A 13,199-nucleotide genomic window follows, 5' to 3' on the forward strand; every position below is an offset into this window, starting at 1 on the left:
TAATCTCCAAAATATACAAACAGCTCAATATCAAAAAAACAACCCAATCAAAAAAATGGGCAGAAGACCTAAACAGACATTTCTCCAAAGAATACACACAGATGGCCAACAAACACATGAAAGGATGCTCAGCATCACTAGTCAATGGAGAAATGCAAATCAAAACTACAACTGAAGTATCTGTCACCTCATACTGGTCAGAATGGCCATCATCAAAAGGTCTAAAAATAATAAATGCTGGAGAGCGTGTGGAGAAAAGGGAACCCTCCTACACTGTTGGTGGAAATGTAAACTGGTGCAGCCACTGTGGAAAACAGTATGGAGGTTTCTCAAAAAACTAAAAATGGAACTACCATATGACCCAAATTCCACTCCTGGGTACATGTCCAAAAAAAAAAAAAACCACAAAAAAACAAAAGAAAAAAACAAACCCACAAACAAACCAAACCCCACACAATTTCGAAAAGATACATGCACCCCAACGTTCACAGCAGCATTTTTTAACAATTGCCAAGATATGGAAGCTATGTTAAGTGTTCATCAACAGAAGAATGGATAAAGAAAATGTGCTGTATCTATACAACAGAATATTAGTAAGCTATAAAAAAGAATGAAATTTTGTCATTTGCAGCAACATGGATGGACATGGAGGGCATTTAAGCTAAGTGAAATAAGTCACACAGACAAAGGATTAATCTCCAAAACATACAAGCAACTCATGCAGCTCAATATCAAAAAAACCTAACAACCCAATCCAAAAATGGGCAGAAGATCTAAATAGACATTTCTCCAAAGAAGATATACAGATTGCCAACAAACACATGAAAGAATGCTCAACATCATTAATCATTAGAGAAATGCAAATCAAAACTACAATGAGATATCATCTCACACCGGTCAGAAAGGCCATCATCAAAAAATCCACGAACAATAAATGCTGGAGAGGGTGTGGAGAAAAGGGAACCCTCTTGCACTGCTGGTGGGAATGTAAATTGATACAGCCACTATGGAGAACAGTATGGAGGTTCCTTAAAAAACTAAAAATAGAACTACCATATGACCCAGCAATCCCACTACTGGGCATATACCCAGAGAAAACCGTAATTCAAAAAGAGTCATGTACCACAATGTTCATTGCAGCTCTATTAACAATAGCCAGGACATGGAAGCAACCTAAGTGTCCATCGACAGATGAATGGATAAAGAAGATGTGGCACATATACACAATGGAATATCGCTCAGCCATAAAAAGGAACGAAACTGAGTTATTTGTAGTGAGGTGGATGGACCTAGAGACTGTCATACAGAGTGAAGTAAGTCAGAAAGAGAAAAACAAATACCGTATGCTAACACATATATATGGAACCAAAAAAAAAAAAAAAAAGAAATGGTCATGAAGAACCTAGGGGCAAGATGGGAATAAAGATGCAGACCTACTAGAGAATGGACCTGAGGATATGGGGAGGGGGAAGGGTAAGCTGGGACAAAGTGAGAGAGTGGCACGGACATATATACACTACCAAACGTAAAATAGATAGCTAGTGGGAAGCAGCCACATAGCACAGGGAGATCAGCATGGTGCTTTGTGACCATCTAGAGGGGTGGGATAGGGAGGGTGGGAGGGAGGGAGATGCAAGAGGGAAGAGATATGGGGATATATGTATAACTGATTCACTTTGTTATAAAGCAGAAACTAACACACCACTGTAAAGCAATTATACTCCAATAAAGATGCTAAAAAAAAAAGAAAAAAGTCAGACAGAGAAAGACAAATAATGTATGACATAATTTATACATGGATCTAACAAATACAACTAGTGAATATAACAAAAAAGAAGCCGACTCACAGATATAGAGAACAAACTAGAGGTTACCAGTGGGAAGAGGGAAGGCAGGGGGCAATATATGGGTAGAGGATTAAGAGGCACGAACTATTAGGTATAAAATAAGCTATAGGGATACACTGTACAACACAGGGAATATAGCCAATGTTTTATAATAACTATAAATGGAGCATAATGTTTAAAAATTGTGAATCGCTATACTGTACAGCAACTAAACTTAAAAAAAAAAACACAAAAAAACAAATCCCACCTAATGACAGCAAACTATTGGGTGTAAGACAGGCTCAAGTATGTACTGTACAAAATGGGGAATATAGTCAATATTTTGTAATAACTGTAAGGGGATAGTGACCTTTAAAAATTGTATACAGGGCTTCCCTGGTGGCGCAGTGGTTGAGAGTCTGCCTGCCAATGCAGGGGACACGGGTTCGAGCCCTGGTCTGGGAAGATCCCACATGCTGCGGAGCAACTAGGCCCGTGAGCCACAATTACTGAGCCTGCGCATCTGGAGCCTGTGGTCCGCAACAAGAGAGGCCGCGATAGTGAGAGGCCCACGCACCGCGATGAAGAGTGGCCCCCACTTGCCGCAACTGGAGAAAGCCCTCGCAAAGAAATGAAAGACCCAACACAGCCATAAATAAATAAATAAAATAAATAAAAAATTAAAAAAAAAATTGTATACAAAATTTTTAAAAATTAATTAAATTAAAAAAAGTTATAGGACTTGGAAGATGACCATTATATGATTTAGGCACAAACAAAATAATCAAAAAACTAAATAAAGCCCTATACTTTCAGTTGTCTTCATTTCAGCTTCCAAATTAAGCTTTAAATAACAAAAACCACCTTACAAGTCATCTGTGACCCGTCCTGGAAGCATTACACAGAACTTTCCCTTCATCAAATATTTAAGTTTGTCAGGGTTGTATACCTTACACTTTCTTGTACTGCTTTGTGTAACTAATATTCCAAATTCCTTAGATGGAAAAGATGTTTTTTATATTGTATTTCTGTTCCCTATGATAGACTGTAGTACAGTGGCAAACAATAAAAACATATAGAATATGCCATAGATATTCAGACCTACTCTGGCATTTCCTTGAGCACTTATATCTAGTTTAACTTTCTTTTTTTATATATTTATATATATCTTTTTAAAGAAAATATTCAGCACCTTGAAAAGAAACCCCATATCCTTTAGCTATCACACTCCAACCACTAATCTACTTTGTCGTTATAGATTTATCCATTCTGGACATTTCATATGAATGAAATCATACAATATGTAGTCTTTTGTGTCTAGCTTCTTTCATCTGGCATGTTTTCAAGGCTCATGCATATTGTAGCATGTATCAGTACTTTGGTTCCCTTTTACTGCTGAATAATAATCTATTGTATGGAATGTACAACTTTGTTTACACATGTTAGTGGATATTTGGGTTGACTTTTTGGTTTTGAATAATGTTGCCAAGAATATCCATGTACAAGTTTTTGTGCAGACATGTTTTTGTTTCTCTTGGGCATATCACTGGGAGCAAAACTGCTGTGTCAAAAAACTCTGTTTAATTTCTTTAGGAATTGCCAACCTGTTTTCCAATGCAGCTGCACAAGTTTACATTCTTTCTAAGATTGAGCTGTAACAGTTTTTTATATATTCTAGATACAAGTCCATTATTGGAAACATTATTTTTCTAGCACTCTGACAGTTGTCTTTACCTTCTGAGTGTTCTTTGAAATATAAAAAGTTTTTAGTTTTCATTATCCCCAACTTATCTATTTCTCTTTTGTTGCTTATGCTTTTTGTCATATCTAAGGAATCACTGCCAAACACAAGGTCATGAAAGTTAACTTGCATATTTTCTTCTAATAGGATTTTAGTTTTGGCTTTTAAGTCTTTTATCCATTTTGAGTTAATATTTATACATAATGTGAACCTCCTAAGTGAATTTAATCAAGATTAAGAAAACAAACACTGCAGTAAAATGTGTAAACAAGACTGGAAGAAAATGATTTGCTGAGAAATTCAACAGCTTTAAATTTTGAGAGAACTAAGCCTCACCTGTGTCTGTGGTAAAAGATTTAAGGGTTCTTAGTGATGCTAGGAGTCCTAACATTTGAAGAATTATTTCCTTACTGTTTAAAAAAAGTACAATGACCCTTTACTTTTGCTTAATGGAAAATGAACAATGTCAAGAAAATGTTACTGGGACTGACATATACACACTACTATATATAAAATAGATAAGTAATAAGAACCTACTGTATAGCACAGGGAACTCTAGTCAGTACTCTGTAATGGCCTATATGGGGAAAGAACCTAAAAAAAAAAGAGTGGATATGTGTATATGTATAACTGATTCACTTTGCTGTACACCTGAAACTAACACAACATTGTAAATCAACTATACTCCAATAAAAATTTTAAAAAAAAATAAAAAGTTAAATGCAAAACAAAAAACTAAAGATTGGAAGAAAATGGAATTAAGTATGGCCAGCCCTTACTACTATCATATGAATTCCATGTTAAGTGTGAAAAATGTATTTTCTGAGAAAGTTTGCAACACTGAATTTTCACTACAGCAGGTTAAAGATAGAATTACTACTCTAAGAATGACACAAATCAGAACTTGCATTGCCTCCAATTATTTTATCAATGAACCACTATGTATGGGAAAAAAATTATTCTGAGTATTAACATGTAGATATTTTAAATATAACTTACTATGATAAAATGAATTTAATGTGATAATGCAGTATACTTTAGCCATTAAAACTTAGATGTTTAGGGGAAAAAACCCCACACAAACAATTCAAATTATGATGTGAAATGCATATAGCAAACATAAAAACTGACCTCTGCTGAATTCCCACATTATTTTAAATACACTCTACACCATAAAACATTAAGTGAAAAGAAAAATGAACTTTAGGTTATTCTTCACAAATTGCCTTTAAAAAAACTTCACCACTGAAGTATGTAGCTATGTACTGGAAAACATTTCATGTTCACAGCCTATTGATAGTCTTGCAAACAAAGCTTAAAAAAATGAAAGCGTAAAAAAATGCCAAGAATTCATAATGCCACCCTACCTGCTTGCACTTCTGGAACGTCTGGCTGTGCTGTAACTTTTTGGTGGTGTTTTGGAACGTTTCTTTTCTTTGTCTTCTTTCTTTTTGTCTCTAATAAATGAAAACAATTTATGAATGTATTAGAAGATTCAACTAATTTATATTTCTATCAAACTACAAATAAAAACAAAAGTACAGTGAAATCTAATCTGATTCTTAAATTTTATGTTTTTCTGATACAAACTTAAAAAAAATAGTAACTCAAGTGGCATATTTGTGGTAAACAAATTTTAAAAATCCTGTTTTCCTGGTATTCCACATACTTCTCTCCAAGAGCAAAGCAGACTATGTGGCAAGAAAACAAGGATGGTGGCCAGTTTCTTAGTATGTCTGGCGATAAACGCTAATAGTTTAAATAATTTTCTCTAGGCTCTTCAACACTCTGTTTTTCTCAGCTAAGTACCAGTTTCCCAACTGACCCTGGCTCTAAATCCTCTACTGACAGGCCAAAACCACATCACTATTTTAAGTTCTTCTTTCAAAGCACACACCCGACGTAACCTCTTCATGGATGAAGCCAACCTTCTTACTTTTTCCCTGCTGCTATATATTCTGGGCTATTCAATGCTTTTAGAAAAAAAACATCAACATGGACTGCTACTACAACCAGGCCTCCACTCTAAGGTCTTTTTACAGATTCTTCTAAGTTTACTTTTATTCCCCACAGCATTTTTTCGTCCCAAGATTCTAGGCAAAAGGTAAAATATATACATATTTATAATATATATATGTCCCTTATATCCTTATACTCATAAACACACACCTATTTTCAACTATTCTATAATTTTAGAGATTAAAGTATCTCTTCGGTTGTTCTAAACTAATCCCACCCTATATTCTGTATTTCATTCCCTCCCATCTTTGCTCATCCTGCTCCATCAGTTATCCTCTCTATTCATTCAAGTCCTTATCATCGAATTCCTAGATTACTTTAATAGTCCCGTAAGTGGCCCCAGTCATGTTTTCCACAAATTGATGCTATACCCCCTATCAGAAATCTTTCGAAGTACAAACTTGAAAATATTAATTCCCTGCTCATCACTTTTCAATTCATTCCTGTTGCCTCCTGGATCAGCCGCAAACTCCTTAGTGTGAACAACAAAGCCTTCTATGGTGATCTGTCTCTCCTTAACTTTCCTGACCTCATTTCCTAGTCCTTCTATACCAAAATACTTGCTATTTCAAGAATTCATGCTAACTTTGTAAACATCCTCTACCTGAAACCATGCCCCCGAGTCCAGTCAAATCTATCAGAATTCAACACTCAAGAGTCACCTCTCAATAAATCTCTTCCAACATCCCTAACAATGGCCCTTCCTTTGTAATTACATTCATCTCTCTCTCAGTATAAAGAAAGTTCCTTGAGGGAAGGAATGCCTAATTGCTTTGTATAAAAGATGCTTCATTAAGTAAGCTTGTTTGTTTGATTGAATTAAGAGATGACTAACTCTAAAACATGAGTAGAAGCCTCGTTAGAGGATGAACACTCAGTAAAGCTATCCCAGAACCTCTGTCCCCACTTGAGTTATATGCTGACCAAGAATAAATTTTGTTGCCCCCTCCCTGTGATCCTTACTATTTTAATTACATAATTAAATATATGAATGGGTAAAGTAGTATAAAACATATGGCTGCTTCTAGAAAATTAAGGCAAATATTTTAGAAAGAGATAAAGGACATTTGTTAAAAATTAAGTGTTGTGAAATTGTATTGTGTGACAACAAAAAATGGGGGAAAAAATCTAGGCATTTCCAAGTAACAGAGTTCTCAACACTTTTAAAGGTGGTTTAAATGAAAAGAAAGTGATTTGGTATGTATTACTCAAGACCAGGCCTAATTTCAAACAGTTTGGCCCTATATGAAAAAACAAATTACTGAATGCATGTTTAAGTTGAAATACAATGTTAAGGTGGGGATGTCTGTTTTTTAATGAATCCTCACTTTAATTCTCTACTGGTCCCCAAACCATGGGATAAGACTGTTAAGTATGGTTCAGTCTCTGGAATATAGCAATATTGAATTCATATTTACAAAGGTGCTCACGATGAGGTATATAAAGATGAATTAGAAAGGCATGACTGTCTGCCATAAACTCTTTGGCATACCAAGAGACGTGGCTGTTAACACTAAATCCTTAGTAATGGTTGAATGGAAAAGAGGAAATGAAAAAAGGCAGTAGAAACAGCTAAGAATTTTTACTACAAAGAAATTTTCTCTAGGCCTTCAGCTGTAAGTAGAAATCTCTAGTTTATGAAGGAGCACAAGAAAACAATGTCAGCCTCCTCCAACAGTTTCTTCCTCAGTATAGTCCTAGCTCCTATCATAACCTCTTCTTTGTCATTAAAGCAGCAGTATTTGGGGGTGTTGGGAACTCTAAAATTTGTTTTCCCACTCAGTGTTTGTTAATAGTTTTTTACTGTACCTGTTTTTTGATGTGCTCCTTGACCTTCTACCCCTCTCTCTGGAATGAGATCTTCTCCTTCTTGGACTTTTGGATCGTCGTCTACTCCTTGACTTAGAATGTGATCGCCTTCTTGATCTGCTTCTTGACCGCCTTATAATGTAAAAGGAAGCAAACACATGTATGTAAATGGAAAAACACTAGCTCTGTTTCTGACTATTTCATATAAGCATCAGACAAAAGATTCAGACATGTGGACTAGCCATCAGTAAGTGAGGGTAACTTCCTGCCATTATTTATTTACTCCACACAACATCTTTGATATCCTAGAAATTAGTAAATACCTTTTAACACCTGGAATTCCTCACCTTTTAATCTTTTGCTCAACCCGTCAAATCAATCCTACTTTGCCCATTGAAACTACAACTCCAAACTTAAAAATACTGCTAGAGAATGAAGGAAAACAAAAAATATCTGACTCATTTGCATCATTTTGCAATTACATAGCATTTTTGCAAGTACACCTTATTTGATTCCTCACTATTGCAAGTTAAACCCATTTACTACTTATCGAATACTTATTTATGCCCACTACATGCTTTACAAATACTAACTCATTTACCCTCATAATAAACCTAATAAAGTATGTACCATTATTATTCCCATTTTAAAAATGGAAACCATACAGTGTGTTGCCTTCTATGATTTCCAACTGTTCTCTGAAATATATTCCACTTCTTCGATTTACAGTTTAAGAGAAATCCAAGCAATGCAGGCATGATACAGATACATACAACTCCGTACAAACTGCCTTTTCTACTCTTATGTGTCCTCAACATTACATCATCATCTCCTTCCTGCCATGTAAGAGATGTTTCTCTCTGTGCCTACCGCATACCACCCCGCCCCCCATACTTTCTCTGAAAGGTTAAGTGCAATTAACCTTTTGATGTTCTTTGATCCTCTTTCCTATATTTTATTCCTTTCTATTTTAAGAATAATTGAAAATAAATTGCAGTTCTTTGCTTAGACTTGGTCATTTAATTTCTTGTGGACCATTCAACCTCTTTCCATGGAAAACTTCAAATAAAATTTAAACTTTCTGCTTTCACTTTTTCAAAGTGCCAAAGGATGGACATTTTAGTGATGTAAAAGATGTGTGTTCAAATCTCATTTATAAGCCAGTTAACTGAGAGCATTCATTATTTAACCTCTTTGAGCGTATTACTTCAGCAAAGAAAAATAGCACCTCCATCACAGAATAGTTGAAATTATAAAGCCCAGCTCAGTGACTTACTGTAGACATATATATTATATACTGACTCTCTCTTCTCTTACTGATGTGCTAACATAGTATTGCTATCATTCTCTAGAACAGCTGTTTCAAAACCCATCAGTAGTAGTGTCTCATCAAATTCAGTAACTTTATGTTTTGCTCATCTCTTATTTTTGACCATATTTGAAACTATCTACTAAAGCAATCCCTCTCAATAACATGTCTATATCCTAGGAAATTTTCATGTAATGCTTACCTACCTTTTTCTAAGCTCCATAAGGACAAGGGGTATATATGTCTATCTTATTCACCACTGTACCCTTGAGCAACTACTACAGTGTCTGACTAGTAAAAGGTACTACTAATATATTTTGAGCGAAATATTGACCCTATAAAATATCAGATCCATCACTTTCTTATTAAGAATTTTAAAAAATTCTGGAAAACCAAAATTGATGCTATTAGAATTAAGCAGTGTTCATCTTTTGAGAATTCTGGCTTTAACAAAAATTTAAGTCAACAATCATCTTAGCAAAACTGTTACTCATTTATCCTACCTCTAATGTATATAGAAAAAAATATAGTTGTAGGAAAAAATCATAAGTGCATTCTTGTAGGTTTCCTTCTAAACAAAGTGATTAATAACATAAAATAGTTTTAAAAAATCTAATAAGCAGAGGTATTACATCAATCAATTTATTATAAGGTGCTGAAAGTTATTTTTCAACAGCATTGCACTGCAGAGCCACTTCAACACAGTTTACATAAGCTTTTAAAAATTAGAAAAATATAGATTATCATATTATGTATCTAAATACGTAAAAAGCTTATTGAACGTAATGGTCATTTTATATACCAAGATGCTTAAAATACTACAACAACTCAAAATATTTATCTTTCTGTTATGAGGCATTACTACAAGTGTTCAAAAGCACTTTGTTCAGGGAAATAAATGTTTCACTGTTATTTCCCATTGGTCATAATTAAAATTAGTATTTGAAAGCCTTAGCATGTCCCTGTTATGTACAAAGGAAAAAGATATAGGTTCTCCTTTTTAAGTCTTTCTAAGTGTTAAACTAAGCTATGAGAGCACCTGTCCTGGAAGGTTAGGATTCTAAGTACAGGCACAGCTCAGAGATACTGAGTTTGCTCCCAAACCACTGCAATAAAGTGAGTATCGCAATAAAGTGAGTCACAATGAATTTTTGGTTTCCTAGTGCATATAAAAGTTATGTTTATACTATACTGTAGTCTGTGAAGTGTGCAATAGCATTATGTCTAAAACAGGGTATGTAATTTAATTAAAAATGTTGCTAAAGATTGCTAAACATCACCTGAGCTTTCAGTGAGCCGTAATCTTTTTGCAATAGTAACAACATCAAAGATCACTAATCACAGATCACCATAACAAATATAATAATGAGGTTAGCTATTTTGGAGTGGCAATTGACAAGTGTGGAAAGATTAAACCAAGATGAATAGTAAAGATCCTTGAACACCATTCTAAGGTTTTATGTGTCAACTTCTTAAGACAATAAGGAGCTTCTAAAGGTTTCATAGAGCTGTGACATGTTTTAGATTTGGGTTTTTGAAAGACATCTTTAAGAATGAGATGGGCTGGGGGAAAGTGGGTGACAGACACACCAGACAACACCACCCTGTAACATTCTGCTACAGACTGAATGTTTGTGTCCTCCCAAAATTCTTATGCAAAACCGAATACCCAGTGTGATGACATTATGAGGTAGCGGCCTTTGGGAGGTGACTAGGTTATGAAGGTGCAGCTTTCATGAATAGGATTAATGCCCATATGAAAGAAGTCTCAGAAGACCCCCTGGTCCATTCCCCTATGTGAGGACACAGTGAAGAGACAGCAAACTATAAATGAGGAAGCAGGTCCTCACCAGACACCAAATTTGCTGACACCTTGATCTTGAACTTCCCAGCTTCCAGCACTGTGAGAAGTAAATTTCTATTGTTTATAAGCCACCCAGTCTATGGTATTCTGTTAGAACAGCCAAATGGACTAAGACACAGTCTAAGAAATGACTTATCAATGTTATGGGGTCTGTCAATTTTTTTTTTTCAAAATAATAACAAGATATTATTTGCCTTTTCCACTGTGACATTTGCACTAATGGTGCAAAAGCAATGGTGGTGTACAAGTGCTGGCATCTCCTTATTACAAATCAAGGTAGCGGCAACTGAACCTATTATCTACTGTATTCTTCACTGGCATTTGTAGTATGCGCTTGCAGTAAAAAGAAAGAAAAAAAAAACCTGCCATTTTCACTAAGGATGTCTTTGATAAAGCCAGTAAAAACTATTAATTTTATTAAATCTAGTCCCTTGAGTAATATTAGAGTAGTATTATTTTTGACTAGTAATATTAAATCTAGTCCCTTCAGCAATATTCTGTGCAACAAAACGGGTAGTATGCATAAATCACTTCTGATACTTTATAGTTCAATGACTGTGTCAAGGAAGACACCTGTGTGATTGAGTGTGAGCTCACCTAATTGCTTTTGCCATGAAACATCATCTTTACCTGAAAGAACAAGTGACAAACCATGGTTGTTCAGACTTGGGTATTTGGTAGAACACTTTCATGGAAAATGAGTGAGGTTTATCATTTCAAGGAAAACAAATTTGTTGCCAATAATAAAATTTGAGCTTTCAAGAGAAAATTAAATTTTGGAAAACTTGAACACACCATTGTGAACTTGACAGCTTCCTAACACTTTAAAACGGTTTACCGATGAGATGTGTGGCGATATTACCAAGTCATTTTTTCATCTTGTGTAACAAAATGTGTCAACATTTGAAAACTTGGATAATGCAATAAATCAATCATTTTCCAAACCATCAATGCATAATTGTACAAAAGCATGCCTGAGAAAAAGATACATCAAGGTGTAAGAAAGATCAATAGATTTTAAAGTAGCAAAATATAAAAGGTTCACTATTACGGTTTCAGATTCCATATTACTACTATCTCTTAAGAAGGTACTCTTGTTAAGTTTTGGTATTCTATCAAAGAATACTATTCCCAATTACCTGAAAAGACTATAAAACTACTTTTCCCTCTTCTCACTATATATTTGTCTAAGATTTTCTACATATATTAACCAAAATATACTGCAATAAGTTGAATGCAGAATCCTGTACATGTCTTCCAGTAAGCCAAAGGTTAGAGAGATTTGCAAAGATTTAAAACAAAGCCATTCTTTTAATTTTTCTGGAAAAGTTTTGTTTCAAAGCTAAGTTAATACAAATGGGTTTACTATTGTTATTTCAAATGATGGTTTCAAATTTTATTACGGCCAACACTGGTAGATGTAACCCACATGAACAAAAGCTCATCGGAGTACTCAAATTTTCTACAAGTATAGAGGTCTTAATACCAGCAAGTTTGAGAGCCACTGGGCTAGAGAGACCCTTACAAACTTATACAGGAATGTCATGTGAAAAAGAAAATACACTGGTCCTTTTAAATTGCCTAGTCTTACTCTAGGTAGGATAAAGAATAATAGGTACTATCATGTGGTTTGTCCAATACAAAGAACAATCTCAAAAAAGGATAACAAGTTGTCATCTGCAAATATTCAAGCTTTAGATGGTAATCTGCAAGCTGCATGACAACATTCCATGTTCAAACTCTCAGGAGTCCGGTGAAAAGTCAGAACTAGAATTCAAGTTAAAAGTTTCAAGTCCAGTGTTCTTTCCATAGTACTAATTCATCTTAGTGCTCAAATCCCAGTGGCTTCCTCCTAACCCTGGATTTTTGGGGGTTTTAAAGTATCAATCATCCATATCTTTTCTCCATTTATATATGTGTGAACACTAATTCTCATACTCTGCTAATAGCAGTAGTTACCAAAACCACTTTAACCAGGAGCTAATTAGGTTAAGAGATAAGCAGATGTGACATACAGAGAAATTATCTTTGTCTAAGCTACAACTTACTACCAAAAAGCAATCAATCTAATAACCTGTGCCTAGAAGATGAGGGAGTCCTCCTCCTCCTAGAACGTGATCTTGACCTCGAGTGCCTTCGTTTTTCTTCTTTCTTATCTGCATTTAAAAGAAAAAGAATCTGGCTTTAGACATCATCAAGCAGGAAGATTATTCCCATTCAGGAGTTATTCTTAGAATTTATTACCTTAATTTTCAGCTTTAATACAAAATTCTTAAATTCAGGCAGCTAAAGGTTCCTTTGACTATTTCATTTGCCAGACTTAGGAGGCTGTCAAGTGCCATCCATAAAACAATCTATGAAAATAATTACCTTTCTCATTCTTTACCCTTTAGAGATTTCTAAATCATGAGTCCCTTTTTCCATTCCTAGGTTCTACTTCCCCAAATATAGCTACCATTCACCCAGATTAAAACTCTCATCTTTACATGTTTATGTATTAATAACATCTCCCCAACCAGTACTTAAGTGTAAAATATGTTTAAAAAATACGTTTATAATAAAAATATAAAATAAACATTTAAAATTGTTGGTCCAGCAAAATGTTCCTTCTTTCATTCATCACTTAGCTCT

At 34.7% G+C, this 13,199-nt stretch overlaps 1 protein-coding gene across 5 annotated transcripts in view; it reads right to left on the minus strand.

Annotated features, from left to right (window-relative positions):
- SRSF11 (serine and arginine rich splicing factor 11) overlaps window positions 1-13,199 on the minus strand; it is a 45,955-nt gene that overhangs the window by 3,480 nt on the left and 29,276 nt on the right. For all 5 annotated transcript variants that reach the window (XM_082420549.1, XM_082420550.1, XM_082420551.1 and 2 more), the window contains 3 exons: window positions 12,643-12,724; window positions 7,396-7,527; window positions 4,935-5,024 (listed from right to left, as the gene is read on the minus strand). In XM_082420549.1, the coding sequence (XP_082276675.1) occupies window positions 4,935-5,024; window positions 7,396-7,527; window positions 12,643-12,724 (304 nt within the window). The remainder of the gene's footprint in view (window positions 1-4,934; window positions 5,025-7,395; window positions 7,528-12,642; window positions 12,725-13,199) is intronic.

This window comes from Balaenoptera physalus (genome assembly GCF_965194825.1).
Source record: "Balaenoptera physalus genome assembly, chromosome: 1".
In the NCBI taxonomy this organism is placed as follows: Eukaryota; Metazoa; Chordata; class Mammalia; order Artiodactyla; family Balaenopteridae; genus Balaenoptera; species Balaenoptera physalus.